A 23,768-nucleotide genomic window follows, 5' to 3' on the forward strand; every position below is an offset into this window, starting at 1 on the left:
TATTGCTATTGCTATAGTACAACTGCCAAATGGTGTTCATTATTACATTTTACACACATGCACACACCTACCTCTAGTTCTCCCCCATACACCACATGCAAGTACTCATATGGCATACATACCCCAAACCCCAATTTTTTTCAGGATAGTTAGAGCTGCTAAGGACTGTGCCCCTTTCACCTTCAAGTCATGATTAATTAGGACTAAAGCAAACATTTTTCCTGCAATTCCAATTAATTTCTGCCACTGGCATTTTTTCTTTCTTCTTTTAAATTTACAAACAATATTTTTCTTCATAACAGGGGGGTCCTCTGCTTCCCCAAGAATATAGAAACCATGTGCTTGTCTACAAGTAGCCCCAGTTTGCTGCCTGGTAGATAGCAAATGTGATGGCCCCATGCTTATCATTCCTTCTAATAAGTTGAAAATAGAAACAAGCACTGTAGCAAATGAAATATTTTGTTATTTAGACGTAGAAACTTGTACACATCATCGTTCAAAAACTCATGTACAGCACAGTAAACATGAGCTATTACTATCAAATTTACTTCAGAAGTAACCCAGTGACCCAACCAGAAATACTTCAACGCAACTAGATATTGCAGCACAAAGTCCCACAACCCTGATAGAGTGTATGGTGACATCTCATCCACAGAAGGTCTTAGACGAGACAAGATTATCTGGATCCATGCAGCCTGTCTTCTACCCTGGTTCTGAAGCCACCCTAGTTGCCCTGGTAGATGACCTACACCCAGAATTAGACTGGGGGTGGATGGGGAGGTGAATCTCAGTTGATACTCCTGGACCTCTCAACTGTGTCCAATACCAACAACCCTCCTGAGCCGACTGGAAGGATCAGTTTCGGACTAGATCTGGTCCTCCTCAGAGGGAGGATATGGAAGGTGTCATTGGGGGATTACTACTCAGTCCACTGTCCATCAGGGTCCTGCAGGGATAAAGCTTGCCCTCTATGCTGAACATTTACATGAAACTGCTGGAAAAGGGTGTTTCGCTATTTGGGCTGTGATGTTATCAATATGCAAATGACATCCAGCTCTCTCTCACTATTGTCAACAGATCTCAGGAACACAATGAACTGAACTGTAAGTTAGGCACAGTGATGGGCTGGATGTGAGTAAAGAAGCGGAGACTTAAATCTAGACAAGAATGAGGTGCTGGTGGTCAGTAGGAGCATTTCCTAAGGGAACAGGTACACAAACTTGGGGGTCTCTTGGGCCTGGCTTTGCTTCTGGTTGACCCGAGGTGGCTTTGGCTAGAAGTGCCTTTGCACAGCTTCAGCTAGTGCAAAGCTGCAGCCTTTCCTTGAGACAGCAGGTCTGACTATTGTCACCTGTGCTTTGGTCACTGCCTGACTGGATTACAGTAATGTGCTCTACATGATGCCACCCTTGAAAAACATTCGGGAACTGTAGATGTTGCAGAATGCAATGGCTAGGCTGTTATATGGGACCATTTGCTATTACACCTATCCCAAGGGAACTGCACTGGCTGCCAATCAGGAAGAGCAACTCAAGATGCTGGTTATTACCTTTTAAACCCTAAACCATTTACATCCCAGATACTTGAAGGACCATCTTCTCCCAAGGGAATCTACCTGACAAGATCGGCTAGGTTGGCCCTGCTCTGCCATCAGGCACATGGGACAAGGCATCATTACAATCATTCTCAGATTATAGCTCCCTCCCTGAGGAGATCCATACCTTGCCCTCCCTTCCAGCATTCTGGAAGTAGTTGAAGACCGTTCTATTTATTCAGGCTTTTGACCAGGAAGCACAAAGGTCTTGCTTTGTTACTGTTAATGGACTGGTTTTTGGACTGCTGTTTTTAACTATTGCACATTTTGTTTTTAACTGATTTTGTTACTGTGATTTAAAGTGTTGTATACCTGTGATCATTTGACAAAGAGTACAGAAAACGCCAAAAAAAAAAAATCAAACAAACCTTGCAGTGTATACAATTCATAGCAAAGGAAACATGTATATATTCTCCAAAGCTGACTTTTTTCAGTACAAGAGGATCCAATAGTAGTCACTGGTATCTATATAACAATCAAGACATCACTGCTCTGGGCTCCTTGGAGGAAGAGCAGGATAGAAATGTAATAATAATCATAAATCTATCCAGTCAGTGACACCATAAGCCGTTTAACAGATGCAAGAGTTATTTTGCCTCTGAACACATCTTCACAAGCAGATAATTTTCTTAGACAAACTGAATTTAGTATCCTTATTCAAGCTAAATACTTCGGGGGGGGGCGGGGCAGGAATCCACAATTGAGAAAATATCACTAGTGTACCCAAAATTTAGAATACACATTATACAATGATATTACAGAGAGGAAACAGAGTAAATTCATAATATTCACGGACAGTTTGTATCCTGGACAAGCATGCTGCTGGCAGACTACTTCTATACACAAAAACGGGCTCTTATGGCAATTGTGTTCATATGGAAGGAAGTGCACAAGGAGCTATTATCAAGGCAAAGAAATCAGGTTCCAGAGAGCTACTTAGGCCCATTCAAGGGCTAGGACCCTACAATGTGGCTCAGAAACTGCTGCCCGTGTTCCGCAGCAAAAACTATTTTTGAAGTTTTGAGGAATTTCAAAGACAATTCATGTGGCAAGAGAATGGAGTCGGGGGCTGCTATTTGGAAAAGGAGAGAGAGAGAGAGAAGCTCTCTTGGGCTTACTGAACTAGTTTCACTCCTAGCCAAAGTGACTAGGCCATTTTAACCCACTACAACAGCCTTGCATTTTGTCACTTGACGGCGGCAAGAGGTTTGTCTCCATTTGGATATCCGAATGGCAAACTGCATTTCCTCTCCCCCCGCCCCCACCCGCCGTCCCCCAGATGGAAATGTGTGTGCGCACGCACACTTCCTGATTAATGCAGCACTGTAGTTGCTCATGTGTGCTCACTTGTAGCCTTAAAAAGGCAAAGAGGACCAACAGGAGCCAGTGTTCCCTCTAACAGGGATTCCCAGATGTTGTCGACTACAACTCCCATAATCCCCAAGCAAAGGCTATTACAGCTGGGGATGCCAGAGCATCTGGGAATCCCTGTTAGAGGGAACACTGGCGGGAACTGAGCAACCAACCCTTTAACTGTATGCCATACTGCACTATTTGTAGATTGGTAGAGTGGAATAGAAATGCTTGCCTTTGTTAGGATTTACAAGAATATGTAGCAACAGTTATTCCTGAATATAAAATACATATTCATAGATTTGTGGTACTATTCTTTTGAATGTGCTTTGAAAACAATGCTTGAAGTATATTAAGAAACTTAACAATACACTTTTCAAATAGTTCACAGATTAAAGAGCATCACCCTCAAATTCTGTTATTCCAAATAAACAATCTAGAATAGCAGCCTCTGGATTCATGTGCATGACCATTTTCTGACATCTGTATCAGTAGTATTAGTTCTATTAGAAATATTCAACCAAGTATTACAGTAGTTTCAACTATCTTTATGTATGTATAGCTATTCGTGACAAGCCTACAGAAACCAACAAATGTCATGGACGAGATGCCACTAAGCAGGGTCTACCCTGGTTGCATATAAAAGGGAGACCAGAAGTGTGAGCGCTGTAAGATATTCCCCTTAAGGGATGGAGCCACTCTGGGAAGAGCATCTAGGTTCTAAGTTCCTTCCCTGGCATCTCCAAGATAGGGCTGAGAAAGATTCCTGCCTGCAACCTTGGAAAAGCCACTGCCAGTCTGTGTAGACAATACTGAGCGAGATGGACCTATGGTCTGACTCAGTATATGGCAGCTTCCTATGTTATATCACAACTCTGCTACAAGTTCTTGTAAATCTACAACTAAGGTATCCAATTCTGACTTATGTATACCACTGAGGTCGTCCTACAACTGTGTGCAGGATGAAGACAGGGCTTAACAAATCCCAGGCGACAGGGAGCCATGGCACCGAGACTAGAATATTCAGAGGCAGAGTTATTTAACAAACTCTTTATTTGTCCCAGGTATCCTTGTTTCTGTTCTAAGCATGTTACTTTTAAAGAGTTTGAAGCCCATTTGTCCGTCTCCTAAATTTTTTGGCTTACTCCTAAATCCAAAGAAAATCTAACAAGGCTTAGACCTAGAGTAAGAGCTCCTCTTCTACAAGCATGTGTGACCAATAAAGGAAGAAATATTAGTGATATTTTCTTAGCAACCATAGTACCTGCTCATGCATATGGAGCCTGAAATTGAATCATCACCACCATTCCTTGTTGAAGTGAGAACGGATGCAAGTGCGACACAGGCCTTGACAAATTTTCATAGGAGTCAACAATGGATCCTTGACAAAATTTACCAGACTTAGTGGCAGACACTGTAGAGGGGGAGGTACTTTATCCCCTTTTCAAGTAACATACTTGCAACAGAAACAGAGCTGCTTAGTACAAATAAAGTTTTATTAATTAACTTTACCTCTGAATATACTAGTCTAGGCATATTCAAGCTTGGTGCATATGTCAAGCTGTGGTGTAGCACATATAGTATTTTTAAAAGGGACTCAAAAGCTTACAGTTTACAAAATAGCCTTAAGCTACAACTCACAGTAGTCTCTGCAAGTTATACTACCTGTTCATTGCATAATGAAATTGTAGTCATCACACTGTATACCATTAGCCCTTTGGGGCAGCTCGTGGCATCTCGTCCTAGTAGTTGCATAAGGTTTGAAAATAATTTCCAGTGGAAAGTTTCCAGTGCAGATTTCAACAATTCAGCTGCGCAACATTGACTAAAGTAGGCTTTTTAGTAACCACTCTCCTGGTTGTCTGAAGCAAGAGGAAAAAATAGGTGCCCAGGCAACAAAGCCTTTGTAAAGTGGAAGAGTTGGTTTGTTCTCTTCTCAAGCCATCAATACACCATAAATGTCTACTGGAATCTGAAGTACCTCATCTACTATGAGCATACGGAGCTTAAATGCTAGTAAGTCTGTGTTCCAATTACATGTGGGGATGTGCTTGTTAGTGGTTACTAACAAGCCTAGAAGAGTCCTCTGAGATCTCATTCCAAGTTACTAGTTTACTTAACAGCCACAACCAATGAGAAAAAACTTTCAGGAAAATATCTAGCCCATTGAGGCTTAAAATAGCCTCAATATCTCCTAACAGATGCAGTTTTACAAGTTACACATAGGGATGTGCACGGAACCGGCAAGGGGAGGCTCAAAGGCAGGGGTACCGTGAAGGACTGGGGAGGATGCTCTCCCCCGCCCCTGGTGCTGCAGTTTAAAAGGGTCCAGCAGGGCAGCAGCATATCTCCCTGCCGCCCTGTTGCCTCCTTGGACCAGAAGTACCCGGTGCATGTGTGCAAGCAATATGCCTGAGGTGCGCTGGGTACTTCCGGTCCGAGGTGGCAACAGGGCGGCAGAGAGGTACACTGCTGCACCACCAGACTCTTTTAAACTGCAGCTCCAGTGGAGGAAACGTGGGGGGGAGGGGGTAAGAGCACCATCCCCAGTCCTTAAAGGTATCCCCCCACCACTTTCGAACCAGTTGAACCGCCTGTTTTTCAAACCTGTACCGAGGCCCATAAAAGGGCTTCCGAACAGGTTCGTGCACATCCCTAGTTACAGTCTCTAAATATATACACCATCATATATCAAGTGGGATACAAGAGGTTTATGCTACCAGCTCAACCACCATTCTTACAATTGCTCCTGATCCATTCAGTACTCATATTATAGAGGAATATATGCAACCATTTAACCAGTGAGAAACACCACCAGATAATGAAACCCAAAAACTCTGCATCACAGATTTCATCATATACTCATGAGTTATGATACAGGTCAACTGCTTTTAAAGAAAATGAACTCTGGCTTTCGTATACTATTGCTCGGCTCCATGGCCATTGGCCTGCGGGGTCCCACAGGGTTCAGTTTTGTCCCCCATGCTGTTTAACATCTACATGAAACCGCTGGGAGAGATCATCCAGGGATTTGGACTGAGTTGTCAGCAATATGCAGATGACACTCAGCTCTATCGCTCCTTGTCACCTGATCCTAGGGAGGCAGTGGATGTCTTGAATCGAGGGCTGGAGGCCATGGTGGATTGGATGTGGGCTAATAAACCAAGACTGAACCCAGACAAGACGGAGGTAATGTTGGTCAGTAGGCAAGCCAATTGGGATTAGGAGATTTTACCAGTTCTGGATGGTGTTGCACTCCCCTTGAAGGAGCAAGTACGCAGCTTGGGGGTATTACTGGACCCGGCTCTGCTTTTGGAAGCTCAGGTGGAGACGGTGGCCAGGGGTGCCTTTGCACGACTTCAGCTAGTGCGCCAGTTGCGTCTCTTTCTCGAGAAGGCAGATCTGGCCACTGTTACCCATGCCTTTGTCACGTCACGGCTGGATTACTGTAACACACTCTACGTGGGGCTGCCATTGAAGAATATCTGGAAACTACAGCTAGTGCAAAATGTGGCAGCTAGGGTTTTATCTGGAACTGCCCGTTGGGATCACATCACACCTATTTTCAAAGAGCTGCACTGGCTACCAGTTTGCTTCTGGAATCAATTCAAGGTGCTGGTTTTGACCTTTAAAGCCCTTAACGGTTTGGGTCTGGGATACATGAGGGACCGCCTGCTCCCAAGGATTGTTGCCCACTTGATGAGGTCATCTGAGGGGGCTCTGCTCCAGGTGACGACAATGAGGGAGGCTCGGTTGTCGTGCACGTGGGACAGGGCCTTCTCTGTTGCTGCCCCCAGACTCTGGAATGCTGTCCTGGTGGCTATTTGCTCCTTGGTCTCCATCACAGTTTTTAGAAAGCGTGTTAAATCTTGGATTTTTACCCAGGCTTTTATATGATTCTTTGTATTTTGTACAGTTTTTATGTTTGTATTTTAAATCTTTTTAGTCAGATTTGTTTTATATTTTAGCTTAATATTTTAATTGTGTCATTTTGTTTTTATTTATTTTTGTGTTTAAATTGCCTTGGGCTTGTTTTAATGAAAGGCGGTATACAAATTTAACATTAAATAAATATATAATATAATCTATTACTTATCAATGAAACCCAACAGAGACTGCAGGAAGCAGAGGAGAGACAGTAAGAGCACAAAAAATGCTCTAGACCTTTGTAAATTTAAAAGCTACAAAATTTTAGCCAAAACCTTTAATAGCAATTTCTTTATCCATAGCCATTTTGAGTGTTTTTAAAAAAACATGTTTATCAGTTATAACCGACAAACAGAAGCCTTCTAAATGATATGTAAATCATTCCACATATTAATGTTAATTTCTATGCCGCTTTCTATCAATTTGTCTTGGTACTAAGTCTCCAAGAGTATATTTAGGAATTATGTTTTTGTAGTTCATTCTACTGTTTGTTTTTTAACCTTGAGTACATCTTTATATTAAGGTTAGATTTGAACTTAAAAATGAAGATGTTTTGCTACTACTTATCTTTAAATCTATTTTTATAACAAGTTGCAACACTTTTAGTGACAGCTTGCACTTCTCCCAAGTGAGAATCAAAGACTTTATTTGGTCAAATAGCATCTTAATGCCACAATACTCGAGTCATCAAAACCTGTTCAGTCATCTACATTCTTACACAATTCCCCCTATACAACTTCCTGTACTGGGTTTATTCAAACATGCATTATTCATTTCTCAGAATCAAAAATTATCAATAAAAATCCTGTTTTTTTATATAAACACCCATGTTTTTACCTTCAAAGACATACACAGCCAAGAAACAGTTAAATGTTGATAGGTAAACGAAGGGACAAAACAGCAAAAATGTCAGCTATCCTGTAGTACTCAAAATGCACATGAAAAATAAACGTTTAACACATACAACATGCAATGAGGTGGGGGTTTTTTTACATAAAGGTGGCTGAAGCAAAAACAGATGTGTTGTCCATGTAGATAGGGAGAATAGCATTTTGTAAAACATTATTCTATACATTTTAGGTTTAAATATTGCCTGCTTCTATGGCATTCAAAAGCAGAGCTAATATTTGTTTTAACAAAACATTTTAGAGCATCCATAAGATGAGAGGGAAGAAAGGCTGATGGGAGGGGGAGGGAAGGGGGGGGCCCAGAGGAAGCTGTTTTCATTCATGCAGTAGTGATGTCAGCGTCTGCAGTGGCAGCTGCCTGACCTGTAGAGGCTTCCAACCCAGAGCAGTTTTGCAGATTTCTTTTAAGAACCTCTGGTAGATCCTTTACTACCAGAAGACTTGAATCTTTGAGCAAACTCACTTAAATGTCTATGCTGTGAAAAAAAGTGGCAAGCAAATCCAATGTTGAAGGAAAGCAGTTCCTCTACATGTCAGTAAATGTCTCCAGTAAAAAGTGAATAATGCAATTCATTTGCACAGTCCAAAGCTATGCATTGCAGTATAAACACTAATGCAAACAGAAAGCAAGTTTGACTCTAAATAACACATTCTTAAATATATTTATGAATATGCCATGCCATCTGCAGCAGTTAAAACACACACAAAGTTTAATAATTATTCAAGTAATTTGTGGTTGAAGCCACATTTATTGTCTCCCAATAGTTCTCACAAAGCAACTCTGGATTATCTGCAGATACCCTAACATACAGGCTGCTGTTTCAATTTTGCTAAATAACTCAGAGAAGAGATCAAATGAGAAGAGTGGGATTGGTCATGCTCAGTGAAAACTAGTTCACAAGGCAGATATTGCAACTCTCTTTGTTCTACTTTTTTAAATTACCAGAATTAAGTGAGAATGTCAGCTTGTTATTCTTTTCCAAGCACATACAAGAATTTATCAGTAAAACCAGTTTGTGTATGGCCAGCACTTTGTTTTCATTCATTCATTCAGGATTTGCTGGAGGATGTCCACTTTTTGAAGAAGCTGGCTTGACCGGTGGGGATGGGGTGGGTGGGATGGTAGCTTCCTTCTACAGGTAACAGTTCTTGGCACACGATTCATATATATTACATACTATACTCTCGTAACTCTCCCTGCTCTCCGCTGCTCTTTATAGTCTGTATTGCTTTTATGCTTTGATTTAAATTTTTAATCAGATTTGTTTAATTTTTTTTCACTTAGTATTTTAATTGTGTCTTTTTTACTATCTTGTGTTTAAATTTTTTGCTGTAAACTGCCTTGGGACTGCTTTAATGAAAGGCGGTATATAAATTTAACAATAAACAAACAACTACACAAAACACTGGATGCTGCTACTATGGCTTAAGGCAAGTTCAAACAAGTTTAATGAAGTCATTCAGTTCTAATTCAGAAAGCTCAGTAATTGAAAGCAAGGCAAAAATTGACAGTTCATCCCTTTAAAAAGAGCTCATATTCTTTTAAGAAGTTTTGGGGGGGGAATTTATAAGCTAAAGAGGCTTTACAATCTCACCCCCTAATGACCACCCCCCACCCCCATAATCCTTTATCTGAAATACAGTCAAACACTCTCTCTCTCTCTCTCTCTCTCTCTCTCTCTCTCTCTCTCTCTATATATATATATATATATATAACAAGCATTGTTTTGGCTAGCTTGATTACAATTGCATGCAGTACTATGCTAAAAGATTTAGCTTATAGTTCTTCAAGAGTAAGAATATGGGTTACATCCCTATCTTTACACTAGACTTGATTTAGATAGCCAAGACTATTTCCATAAGAATTTCCAAGAAGTTTTCTAAATCAAGACCACAGGCCTGTTGCATAGCTTAGGATGCAGGAAGAAATTTAACACAATTTCTGCCATAAATGTTTATCATACTAGAAGCAGCATTTTGGAGGAGTATGTCATAAATAACCCTATCTACTCAACTAAATCCTTGCAATTAAGGCAAGAATGTCTCAAACTCACTGCTTTCAATACTAAATCAAGAAGGGGTATTTAATTTGCTGTTGAAATGAAACACAGACTTGGCATGATTAAAGAAGCAGAAGTGCTGAAAGATGCAGGATACCAGATAGCTATAGCAAGATAAGTAGTACATTTAGTATGATCCATTCAACTGCTGAAGTGAGGAAGAAGGGGGAGTGGACAGCTAAAACGGCCACAGCCACTCTTAAACTATTATCTTTTGTTGAATTTTTAATCGGAAGCTCACCAGAACTCAGTTTTCAACTTTTTAGGATAGATTTGTGTTTAATTTTGCTGGTCTTGTGGATTTGTTTTTAGTGCCCAATAGTATCTATTACAAAATGTAACAACACAAAACTTGCATTGTAAGTTTTCAGGACTCAATTTTTTAGGTTTAGCTCTATCAACACAGTTGCATTTAAGGAGACAGGATTTCTTTTAGGCTTTATGGAGAGACTGGAAGGGTTTTAAGAAATGGCACAAATAGATGTATTGATACTAGATTGCATAGCAGCGTTGGTACATGCTTATTTTAACTAGTTTGAATTTCCTCCTGTTATGCAGGAAAAGGGCTACAACAATACTTCTGTAAATATCAATTTTATATTTGTTATTTAAGCATGAACATCCTATGGGCTGAACATAAATTATCTCAAACTTTGGATAATTTGTTCATCCTATGGGAGAACATAAATTATCTCAAAACTTTGGTTCTCCTGAAGGCAAGCCATATCAGGATCCTCTTGAAGAGAACTAAAGTATGTGAAGGATAAATTCACTAATCTGAAACAGACAATCTGCCTTTATAGTAACTGAAATTGATCAGTTTCCATACAAGGCATGAACACAGCATGATGTGATATGGCCAGAAAACTATTCTCTATGGTTTAAGAGTTGAGACATAGTTAAAAAAAAAACCACTTAAAAAAAAACTAATATGAAGAATCCTGTTTCAGGCCACACACAAGTGAAACAAAGCTTTCAACATTCACAAGTTGCATGTTGTATTCTGGATTAATGGAAAGTAACTCCTGCTCTTAAATTCCAGACGATCACTATAGCTCCATGCTGTTAATGTACACATTCACATGGATGGCAGGGTGGGGAAATGCCCCCCATTTTTTAGCCATCTCGATTACCTGTATTATTATTACAGGATGTTCAACTAATCAACATCAGAAGGACCAGGCATTCATCGTACTTCTCAACCCAGCTGAAACGGCTCCTTGACTTGTTTTGCTCACGAGTGTGGGCTCAATCCTGTCCCTTCCTCAATCCACTTAGTTGCAATCGTGTGGACCTCTGCTTGGAAGTAAGCCCAGCGGAACCTACTTCCGAGGAAACATGCATTTAAGTAGCAGTAGTAGAAGCAGCAGCAGGATGAAGTTACACGACGGGACTTAAGCGTTATCTTTGCTGAAAAGGAGGTGCGGGGCTTGAGGGGGTGCCAGCCCCAACCACCGTGTTTTGACGCTCAACACTGACAAAGTCTGTGGCGATGTGGGGCGGGGGGGGGGGGCGAGAGGAGGGAAGGGATGGGCAGGTCAAGGAGCAGCCCTGGATGCGATTTTACCTCTATATATAGGCGAACTGGGGCTCCTTCGCTCAGGTGAGATGCTTCTCCGCCTGCCGTTGCTGCTGTCGGGCGAACGCCTCTGCCTCCCCTTCACCCTCCCCGGCTCCGCCGCGCCGCCTGCTCCTGACGCGGCTGCAGGACCGGCCGGCAAGATCAGCGGCGGGGTAGGGCTCGGCGGGGGCGGGCTGCCACCGTTGCCGCCACGAGGCCCCCCTGGGCCGGTGTTGCTCCCCACCGAGGCGGAGGCGGCCGGCGAGCGAGTCGGGCTGTGCTGGTTGCCCCTCAGGAGCTGGTAGGGGACGGTGGCGCGGATAGGTTGGAGCAGCCGGCTAGTCCCAGCGCTGCCACCGGGGGCGCCGCCGACGCCAACGCCGCTGCTTCCTCCTCCGCTTCCTATGCCGCCGCCGCCGCCTCCGGCCCCGTTACTGGCCACCGAAGCTCCGGCGCTGCCGCCGGTCGGGGACCCAGCGGCGCCGCGACGCATCCTCTGGGGGGGCTGGTGGTGAGGAGGAGTCTGCGAGGAGGAGCTGGACATGGCGGCGACGGTGGGGTGGGGGAGGCGAGAGGAACGTGGGGGGGGGTGTCCCTCAGGCACTCGCACGCCCCCCCGCCCCGGAAAAGGGGGACGGGGCGGACCCGAGCGAGGCGGGAGGCTCCGGAGCGTTGCGCGCTGCCGTTATCGCCAGGCAGTGGCCATGGCTGCCCGCTTCAGCAGCTCAGCCCCTCGCGGCTCACATCCTCCAGACGCCGCCAGCCACCACTGGGGGGTGGGTCTGGGACGGGGTTGCAACGCCTGCGCTCCTGCCTGACCCCAACCTCGGGGCCGCTCCCGCACCTGCAGCAGCGATCCTAGCAGCGACCCACCAGCTCCGCCGCCCTCCCTCGGACTGGCACTTTGCAGCCTCCACCGCCCCGTCCGTGGCGGGCAAGGGGAGTCAGCCCGTGCGCCCATTGGGCACCTGGCCTCCGTTAGCACGAGTCTGATTGGTCGAAGGCCGAGATGGGACAGCCTCACAACCCAATCATTGGCCTCCACTTACCTGGAGGAGGCGAAGAGGGAGAAGGAAGGGGTGGTCGTTTAAGCTGCTTTGTACAAAGCGTGGAGGCGGGGTGGGGGGGCATGGAAGTTATCCCTTTAGGACGAATGACCCTTTGCTCAAAGAGCAAGCGAATATTTGGGGGACACATGACCTGAGGTTGCTCTGATAGCTCCTTTAATTTTGCTTTCTTCCCTTAGATTTGCATTTGCATTGTTTGGAAATTGGAAAACTGTAAGCAAATAACAGTGCCTTGGCTAGCCAATAAGGTGTTTTTGACAGGCCAAATTCCTTGACTTTAGAACGTGATGCCTGTCTGTATCTATCAAAAATAAAAGTTTTGCTCGTAACTGGAAAACTGCTGAAAATCTTAATATCAGTAACTGGTACAAAATAATATGGGAATGTATGCTTGAAGAACTCATTTAAGCAGGTATGGAAACCAGTTATAGATACAGTGGAGATAAATAGGGTTTAATATAATCCGAGTAAGATCTTGGTTGAAATGGTTAAGAAGATGATGGGTTGAATATATAAGTATGACCAATATACCAGTAGAATAAAATCTATACCAATTGTACATATTTTTTCTTCCTAGCATATTGCAATTGTTTCTTTATCTTGTTGTACCATCTTGTTGTAATGTATATTCTAATATTTAATACTATTTAATAAACTAATAAATAAGGTTTTAAAAACTGTTTTTAAAAAAGTTTTGTCACTTATACTGGCTGAACAACTAATTTTAACATATCAGTGCTTTACAGCAGTAGCTTTTATTTATATGTATATACCCCGACCCACGGGAAAATACCTGAAACGCCCATGAGTGGGAGAAACACCTGCAAATATAAAACACATATATTAGGAAGGGGACTGAGCGACAACTCTTGGATATGCTATCTACATTTCTATATGCACAAAGTTTTACCAGAGAAGCATTCAATCATATATTCTCCCTCACCCAGCGATAGAGTCCAAGTACAGTTTCACTACCACATCGGAGCCCTATTCAGATATTATGTTGTGCAAGTGTACAGAAGTCTGTACACTCATACATGTTTTTGTGTGAAGGACTGTACCTGCTTTCCTTTAAAAAATAAACCTGGATACAGGCTTCTGAAATGCATGGTACAGATAGAAAGTGTAGTGCTGTACTGATGTTCAAAATAACTGTACCTGTGTGAATAACTGTACCTATGTACAGATCTGCATCTCTGTACACTGTACACTCATACAAATTTTGAACATGACGTGTGAATAGGGCTCTGCTCTTTGTGCAAACTAGACTTCTCACTGTTGCAAATGGGGAGCTGCTGTGACTCCATCCCTTTGCTATTCCTGGGCCTTTCAGTTTGAAAAGGGTGTGGTGAAAAGAGTTTTCAGCTTTTGTCCACTCCACTGTCTAGCTGGGTGTGCTTAATGGTTTGTGATCACTCACAGAAGAGGGTGGAAATTGGATACATGAGAAATATTTATATATTTATTTATCATATTTCTATACCGCCTGATATGTACATCTCTAGGCGGTGTACAAAATTTAAAATATTCAAATACATTTTTAAAAAGAATAAAATAGATATTAAAACAAGTTTTACAATTATTAAAATTAATTCTAATTAAAAGCGTGCGCAAACAGGAGAGTCTTGAGGTTCTTCCTGAAAACAAACAGAGAAGGAGATGCTCTTATTTCAGTAGGGAGCATATTCCAAAGCCCTGCAGCAGCCACAGAGAAAGCCCGGTCCTGGGTCGCCACCAAACAATCTGGTAACATCCATAACCGGACCTCTCCAGAGTATTGTAACAGGTGGCAGAGTTTATGACAAAGGAGGTGCTCTCTTAAACAGCCGTTAAGGTCTTTATAGGTAAGAACCAGCACTTTGTATTTCACCTGGAAACATATTGGAAGCCAGTACAGTTCTTTCAAAACTGGTTATGTGGTCCCTTCGTGTTGTCTCAGAGACCAATCTGGCTGCCGCATTCTGTACCAAAGATAATTTCTGGACTACGTACAAAGGCAGCCCCATGTAGAGTGCATTACAGCAGTCACGCCTGGAGGTTACCAGCATATGTACCACTGTTTTAAGGTCATTCGCCTCTAGAAAAGGATGTAGCTGGTGTATCAGCCGAAGCTGATAAAAAGCGCTCCTGGCCACCACCTCCACCTGAGAAACCAGGGAGAGCTCTGCGTCCAGGAGCACTCCAAAGCTACATACCTGATCTTTCAGGGGGAGTGTAACCCCATCCAGAACACACAGATCTAAACCATCTCTCAAGTCCTGTCCCCCCGCAGTCAGGACCTCTGTAATTAGGATTAAACTTCAGTTTGTTATCCCTCATCTAGCCCATTACTGCCTCCAGGCAGGCATTTAGGGAAGATATGCCATTTCCTGATGAGGTCAGCATGGAGAAGTAGATCTGGGTGTCATCAGCATATTGATAACATCCAGCACCAAACCTCCTGATGATCTCTCCCAGCAATTCCATGTAGATGTTAAAGAACACGAGACAGTATGGAGCCTTGTGGAACTCCACACTTCAGTTCTCTCTCCAAGTGACACCATCTGGAATCTACCAGAGAGGTAGGAGCGGAACCACTGTAAAACAGTGCCACCCATAAGCTGGAGCTTTGCCTTCATTTATTTAAGCTATCATAAGCTAGTGCTTTGCCTTTATTTATTTATTTGATTTATATACCACCCCTTCCAAAAATGGCTCAGGGCAGTTTACATCAAACCACTCAGTTGCTGGGCTCATTTACCATTCTCCTGGATGTGTTCTGCTCCCAGCATCCAATCACATTACCTGGTAGAGGAGTTACCTCCCCCACTTTTAATACCGTAGTAGTCAATCAGCCACCTACATGGTTACTAGTGTCTTGCTCTTTACAACTGGTGCTCTAATGGCTTGGCTTGTTTGCGATGGCAATTTCTGGCTGATCTTGCATAGGTGGAAAGCCTAGAGGTGACATGAAACTCAGCTCCACAATATCCCACATGCCGGAAATAGACTCAACATGTGGCAGCCAGCCACCACAGCACAGTCAAACTGCTTCCAAACTAGAGAGAAGTTCCCCCTAGCATTCCTGAACTGGCCAGGTAAAATGTTATCTCATTTACCCGTGAAAAGGCATCCAAGGTCCATTGACCAGTGACTCTGAAGGCTGGCTGCATCTCTGGCTGGAGAGGGGCCAACATTATAACCCACATTATCCAAAGTATAGTTTCTAATATTGTAGTGATCAGACTCCCCTCCCCCTAAAGAGTTAACCAGAAGTTAACCCTGTCGTGACTGACAGGCTGATGAATTCCAGGGCTCAGCCAATCAGCATACCAGGTGGGTGGAACCTAGAGAACTGTTGCCAGGAAGAAAGGAGTTCTTTGTTAGGAAAAAGCTAGACTGGAGGTGGCCATGGAGGTTGGCTGCAGGAGAATAACTCAGCAGATCCTTGAAAGACAGGAGCATAGGAAGATTGGATTCTCAACAGGAGTTTGGTAAGTTCAAGGAAAAAGGAAGCCAAGGCTAGTGGCTTTGGAAGTTTAGGCCAGGAGAAAGTGGTTTAGTAAGAGTTTGTGTTAGAATTTCTGTTTCTTTGGTGTGTGCTTTTGCATATTCCTGATACTGTTCTATTATTGTTTACCTGTAATGTAATTAGAATAAGAAACACTAGCCCTTGTCCATCCTAACTACAAAAGATTCTATAAACATATACAATCTATGCTGCAAAAGATTCTATAAACATTTAAGCATGCATAAAGACAACCTATTTTTGTAACTTACTAAGTATTTTTAACTGTACATAAAAGCTGAGAAAGCCAAAAACGGAAGCAGTCTGTAGTCATTGAATAAAACTGGGTTTTTTTTTAGTTCTTTTCTTTTTACGAGCCTCTCCGAGTTGGGTTTTAACTCAGGAAAAGGCGGGGGGAGGATTATCTGGTGCAAACACATCTTCAAACGTTCAGCAGCTATCACTTTTTTCACCACGTGTAGGCTTGCATGTGGAAGATTCTTGTATTTGTCCTAGAGCCAAATTAAGAGAGTATTTTTCTGGATTATCCCACTCCAAGCCCAGAGAGTTTCTGTAGACAGACGGGGTGGTGGTGGCAGCATTTTGAATCGAGCGATAATACAGAAGAGTTTTAGGAGAAGCCTACCCAGGCAGCTCAGCAGTGATGAAGCAGCATTTCTTTCCCTTGCTCTGAGACAAAGGCTTTAATCTGCTACAAACATTAAAGTGGGACAGATTCCAGAAGGTTAGCCACAGACACCACCCCTTTAAAAACAAAAACAAAAAAAACACCTTGACAAAAACAGTGCTGTGACACTGTACGGACAAGCTGATTTATGTTGGCATAAGCTTTTATAGGCATAGACCTACTTTATCTGATGTCAGGGTGCCATGGCATTCTTTGTCCATAGGGTTGCTCATTGTCCAGAACATCAGAAATCTCATGAAACATAATGGATGTCCCCTTATCTCAACAATTCACACTTCCATACAACATAATGTTTGTACCTTAGTTCAACCACAAATTGTTTGTGGGAGGAGCAGAAGGTTTCAAGTTCCCTCCCTGACTTCTCCAAGATAGGGCTGAGAGAGATTCCTGCCTGCAACCTTGGAGAAGCTGCTGCCAGTCTGTGAAGACAATACTGAGCTAGATAGACCAATGGTCTGACTCCGTATATGGCAGCTTCCTATGTTTCTATCTAGGCTTAGCTGGTATGGAGTCTCTGAGGTTGTGCAAAAGAAACAGGTAGGTTTTGAGGATTTCTCTGTCTAATAACAAAGAGAGAAAATAAAAAGTAATAATCCTGTAAAAATAGAAATATGGGGAAAGTTATAAAACAAGGAAAACATGCTAAGATGTAGAATTTGCAGCAGAAGTGGAGCTAACTCCACTTAAGTCTGCTTAAAACTTTAGGCTTCAGTGTGCCTAAAGTTAGGCTTCAGCACAGGAGTGCAGCTTCAGTGGTATAACAGTATGATAGCATACAGTCCAACCTGAAAATTAACATAATTGAGATCCTTTGCAGAAAAAACTCCCATTGATCTCAGAGGCTGTTAAATATACTGTAGGCAGGAAGTTTTCTTTGTTGGTAGTTGTGCACAACTGTGAGGAAGACAAAAGAAGTAAGTTCATTTTAATTGAATATAATTAGTATTTTTAATTCCAGGGGTTTTAGCTAAGAAAATCCCTGATCATCCCTATTTCTGATCATCCTACCTTTTGATGCAGGCAGGAATCCAAGTGTTCCATTGCATAGTTTGCAAAACACTTAAGGAATATACAAAATTGCCAAATATTGAAAATAACAGTTGGTATACGAGCGGAAATTGTGACTGTTGACTCCGTATTTCATACATTCCTCTTTACAGATGTAGTATAATCACTAATTAACTATAATGGTTCATATCTGCATAAACAGAACACAATAGATCTCTTATGTAATTAATCCTGCCGAAAGGAAAATTGCTTATAAGGTCTGTTATGTACTGCTCTTCCCAATCGTTTCTCTCTCAGTGACTTGTGTTTTTTAAATACTTGCCCACAGTGTAGTAAGCAGTGGTCTCTCTAATTTTTTTCATCTCTGTGTGGAATGAGTTTTGTTCTGGGCAGCAGTATCAAGGTAGTGTGTGTGTGCACATTCATTCAGAGTGAGGCCTTCCTGATTCAGCCTGAGTGGGATCTAAAATTAACTGAGCAGACATTAAAAAAACCTTGTGAGTGGGTGCATGTGCGCACACCTTAGAGGGAACACTGGCAGTGGGCCAAAGGATCTAAAGCAAGTGGGTACACATCTGATCCATTGTTCCATAACAAGGGTTGAGTTTGCAAAGACTGTGGCCTCTAGGGCAGGGATCCTCAACACTGGGCCCTCAGATGTTATTGGACTTCAACTCCCATAATCCCCAACCAAAGGCCACTGGGGCTTGGGATTATGGGAGTTGAAGTCCACCCTGGGGGATAAAAAGTTTTGGATATTAGTCGGCTCCAATGATAAGCCCAACACAAAATATGAGAATGACTATTGCTTCATAGCTAAAGTACAGAGATAAGATCTGGGAGGCTAATATCCATATGTCTGCTAATCCATGGTGTATCCAGTGGCTTTGCCTGCATAACTGGCTCTCAGGCATGGTTCCTTATCTGTAACATAGGAACAATCATTACTTATTTGGCAATTACTTATTTTCCATGTCGTTGCAAGGCTGATGATTCCAAAGAACTTTGCAAATTGCACAAATGGTTTAGAGAAAACTCATGAGGTGCTACAGATGGGAAGCAACAGAACACAGAGAAAGCATTACAGGCCTGTAGCCAGCATAAAAGTTTGGAGGGGCATGGGTGGTGGGGAGAGTAGGGGGTAGTTTAGCTAGTCTTTTTAAGACAGCTTGCAGCTTGAGGCACTTATACAGTTGGAGCACTGATGTGCTGAGCAAAAGCAAAAACAAAACAAAAACCACAAAGATTTCATCTTAGTAATCTGCAAAGTATTTCATTTTCACCATGCTGTGGTTCAGTGAGGAAAAAATGTACGCTACATCAGATGTGCATTCATCAAAGTAGTGCAAAAGTCTACAAAAGTTGCAATTCTCCAACAATATATTTCATGAATTCAATTAAAATTCACATTAAAATTGTAAACTGGCTTTATTTAAAAATAAGACACAGTTTTATATGTACAAAACACAGACCCAGTTTATATGTACAACATTAAACAATGTATGTGATTTAAAATTTTTCACTAAGCAGCTTCAGCAACTGTAACTTTTCTTGCCACCAATTAACAAAAATATTTCCAAGGCCTTTCCCACAGCAAGTCTTGCAAATTTCCCTAAAATGTCTATAATACATTTAATTATTTGTAAAAAACTAAAACAAAAAACGCCCAACCAAACCCCCCCCCCACAAACAAATAGGAAGGAACAGATAGAAATTTAAGGGGGACAAGTCTACCCTAGTCCCCTCCCCCCACCCCAGACTACAGACCTGGAAAGCAAGTTAAAACATTAGAAAACCTCTAATAGACTAGACCATAGGCCAGTCTATAGTAGCTTCCTGTTTTGCCAGAGTGACCAACCAGAATGGAACAACCCTCCATGCTGTTACCTCCCTACAACTGATATGGGTGGTATGTTGTGTCTGAACCTGGAGATTCATTTAGCAATAATAAAATAACCTTTCCTCTCTTTGTCCTCCTTCCATCCCTTCTCACCTGGCAGGTCTATGTGCCAAAGGCCTCCACAGAGTTGGCAATCAGATAGACCCAGCAGTTGCTGCTATAGCTCCAGTATCCCCCAGGATCTCTCACGGTACAATGGCATCACAGCAGTAGCTGATCTTTCCATATGCTAGCTCCATGGAACAGGTGAGCAGAAGGACTCAGTAGGCACTGGTGTGATCCATTGACTCGGAGCAAAGGACTTGCATAACAGCAAACAAAAGCACAGTGCCAGAAACCTGAGAAACAGCCAGTTGAGCAACTACTCTGTTGTCCTAACAAAATGCTGCTGTATGGATATTGATATGCAGTAGTAGACAGTAGTTCTTTATTTCAGTCAATGACCAGCATTCCATTTAAATGTTAAATTGATACACAATAAAACAACCTTATGTACCAATAACCCAATGTCACCCAGTCTAAAACTAATAACCTAATACAGAGGTATTGATATGTTTGAAGGTATGTCTGGCCAATCAAGATGCAACTTGATTGCATCCTGCTAACTTGGCAAAGAGGCATCTTTTAACATGGTGATTCTCTTTATTTATCAGGGGGAAAGTAACTGGCCCTATCCACGCCAGCACAGTTCCTCCAGTGACACTGTTGCTGGTGTCTATCATGTTTCTTTTTAGATTGTGAGCCCTTTGGGGACAGGGACCCATCTTATTTATTTATTATTTCTCTGTGTAAACTGCCCTCAGCCATTTTTGGAAGGGCAGTATAGAAATCAAATGAACGAATGAATAAGCTTACTGAGGATCTATAAGATTCAACCATGTTGCAGCTCCCCCTTCTATTAGAAAGCTGAAGAGGTTGTCAAAGAGGACGTGGATCACTGAGAGAAAATCTAGGTTCTAGTATAAGATCCATCTCCATTAATGCTAGGTCCCCATCTTCCCCACAAAAACCTCTACATAGGCTTTATGTTTGTCTATAAAGTTTAAATATTGGGAATGTACAATATTAAAAATGGAATATAAACATTCTACCTGGCTTTAGATATTCAGTTGGTATTATTTACTGTTGTACTGTTGGCAACGGTAAATGATATCTGACAAAGCTATAAATCAACCTGTGGGAGGGTCTGCAGTCCACAGATATAGCACATGCTTTGTGTACAGAACATCCATGGCTACGGATGTGCACAGAACTGGGTGGGGGTGGCTCGAGGGGGTGGGACGTGTAACTTTAAAGGCAGGGGAGGGTGCACTTACCTCTCCCCCTGCTTTCCCCCCTACTGGCGCTCAGTTTCAATAAAAGCCTTCGGGGCAGCACTGTACCTCCCTGCCGCCCCTTCCCCCTCTTCAGCTGGAAGTGGCCGGAAGTACCGGGTGCGCGCATGCACATCAGACGGGCACACGCATGCGACATGCACACCCAGTACTTCTGGCCACTTCCAGCCGAAGGGGGGAAGGGGCTGCAGGGAGGTACACTGCCACCCCAAAGGCTTTTATGGAAACCGAGTGCCGGTGGGGGGAGGGGTAAGTGTACCCTCCCCTGTCCTTAAAGTGACTTGCATCATCCACAATTTACAAAACCTTTTAAAAAATAATTTAGGATGATGCGTTTTGTTACTACTGTTCAGCCTCATTTAAGATTTACTTCATGAGCTGAGCTTTGGGGTGGAGGGGCATTTTAAAATCTTGTCTCTGGGCCCACTCCAACCTTGCTACACCCCTGCCGAGTGGTGTTGGCAATACTGGAATAAATGAACCAATAGTCTGATTCAATATAAAGCCGCTTCATATTTCATATGGCAAGGTCTTTGAAAATGAAAACACTGGAGAGAGAGACTATCATCTCCGTATATGCAGAACAGGGAGGAGAGATAGATGTGCAAAATGACTCTTATGCATGTTAATAATGGTGAGATTTTCTGCTTGCAAGAATAGTTGGATGTCAGAAGTACAGATTAATTACTCGGTTCTCATTGTGAATATGACTTCTTCTGCAAATAAATATCTTTTCAACCTGTCTCAGGTTTTAAGATTAAAGTAGGGTGATTAGTTATTAGGAAATCTTCTGAGCTGTTATGAGCACTAGTATGATGTTTCCTTACGTGTTCCCCAGAAATTGTGTGAAAGCTGATTACCATGGAAGTAGCTCTCAAAAGATTGTGGGTGGGATTGGTTGGGTTGGTTTTATGTTTTGCTTTACATATGGAGACAAAGGCATGTTTAGCTTTCTCCTGGTAGAGCCTCAGGGACTTCATTCAGTCAGTCATGAACTAGATGTGAATCGCTCAAACTGATTTCTGGCCCCACCCAGTCTACCACATTCTGCTGTATCTTTCCCAGAAGCTCTAGAGAGACTGAGGTCATTCACACATTAAAAACTTGTGTTCTACCCAGGTTTGGGAGCTGTGTGTGCTCCCAGTTTTTGGTTGTGTGGAAGCAGGGTAGGAGGAAAACCTGCATAGCATTTCCTCCTACTTTTTCCCCACATGACTGCTTCTACCCAGGTTTTCCTCCTACCTTGCTTCCACACAATCACTTCTACTGACGTTTTCCTCTTACCTTGCTTCTGCACAACCAAAAACAGGGAGCACACACAGCTCCCCAAACTGGGTAGAACACAGTTTTTGATTGTGTGAATGTCCTCACTGGCTGACATTTTGATTAAATTTACTAGAGGAAGTCCTATTGAAATTCAGTAGTTCGGTAACTCTTGAGTAATACTATTGAGTAATTTAGTCAGGATGTCAGCCACTACCACCGCCTCATTTGGGACCAGGCTCCTTTTTTCTTTAAATCTTTCCTTTAAATTGATTTTATGTTTACAATGTAGAGAGCCAGCATGGTATAGTAGTTAGAGTGCTGGACTAGGACCGGGGAGACCCGAGTTCAAATCCCCATTCAGCCATGAAACTAGCTGGGTGACTCTGGGCCAGTCACTTCTCTCTCAGCCTAACCTACTTCACAGGGTTGTTGTGAGAAGAAACTCAAGTATGTAGTACACCGCTCTGGGCTCCTTGGAGGAAGAGTGGGATATAAATGTAATAAACCCCTGCTAACTGGGCAAAGAGGCACCTTTTACCGTGGTGATTCTTTTTATTTAGCAGGGGGAGAGTAATTGGCCCTATCCACCCCCAGCACAGTACTTCCAGTGACTGTTGCTGGTGTCTATCTTACGTTTCGTTTTAGAATGTGAGCCCTTTGGGGACAAGGAGCCATCTCATTTATTTATTATTTCTCTTTGTAAACCGCCCTGAGCTATTTTTGGAAGGGCGGTATAGAAATCGAAATAAGTAAATAAATAAATAAATAAATTTATAAATTTTTGTGTCAATTGGCCTCATTTATTTCCTGAGCCAGTGGCGCAGCAGGGAAGTAACTTGCCTAGGGAGCAAGAGGTTGCCGGGTCCAATCCCCACTGGTATGTTTGCCACACTATGGGAAACACCTATTTTGGGCAGCACCAATATAGGAAGATGCTGAAAGGCATCATCTCATATTTTGTGGGAGATGGTAATGGTAAACCTCTCCTGTATTCTACCAAAGAAAACCACATGGCTCTGTGGTTATCAGGAGTTGATTCCAACTCGGTGGCACAATTTTACCAGTTATTTCCCATCCATTCTTTAGATCAGGGGTTCCAAACCTGTGGTCCTCTAGATGTTGCTGACTACCCAACACATTTTGTTGTGGCTGGGGATGTTAAATAACATCTGGAGGACCACAGGTTGGGAACCTCTGCTTTAGAATGCCAGCTATTAGAGGACAATGAGTATTAACATTTTAGGAAAAAATGCTGCCAGTTGCTCTGAACCCACAGGACAGAACAGGATGTAAATCAGATAAATAAATCCAGTCATATAAAAAGTGTTTCAATGAAGGCAAGAGGACTGTTTCAAGTGTTGTAAATAAACATGAAAAATAGCAAGAGTTACCCCAGAGATCAAAGTTTCTTGTGATCATGCAGTTGCATTCTGAGCAGCTGATCAAGACCAAGGTCTTTGCTATATGTTGCTCACAATTGTTGCATCAGCTGAGCTCTCTGCTATTTTTTCACTACTTCCTTTACACTGTAATAGATCAGATGTCACTATGACAAATATGTACCACTAGAAGATCAACAGGCCACTCTAGTGGC

The 23,768-nt window shown here is 42.6% G+C and overlaps 1 protein-coding gene across 2 annotated transcripts in view; it reads right to left on the bottom strand.

Moving 5' to 3' along the window:
• The window catches only part of GLCCI1 (glucocorticoid induced 1), a 56,320-nt gene extending 43,977 nt beyond the window's left edge, over positions 1–12,343 (bottom strand). Inside the window, exon 1 of one of the 2 annotated variants that reach the window (XM_053262193.1) lies at positions 11,410–12,340. In XM_053262193.1, the coding sequence (XP_053118168.1) occupies positions 11,410–11,947 (538 nt within the window). In that variant the 5' untranslated portion in view covers positions 11,948–12,340. Of the gene's footprint in view, positions 1–11,409 lie in introns of both variants that reach the window. The other variant, XM_053262194.1, reaches the window with a different exon arrangement.
• Positions 12,344–23,768: the final 11,425 nt, after the last annotated feature.

This window comes from Hemicordylus capensis, chromosome 6, assembly GCF_027244095.1.
Source record: "Hemicordylus capensis ecotype Gifberg chromosome 6, rHemCap1.1.pri, whole genome shotgun sequence".
NCBI lineage: Eukaryota > Metazoa > Chordata > Lepidosauria > Squamata > Cordylidae > Hemicordylus > Hemicordylus capensis.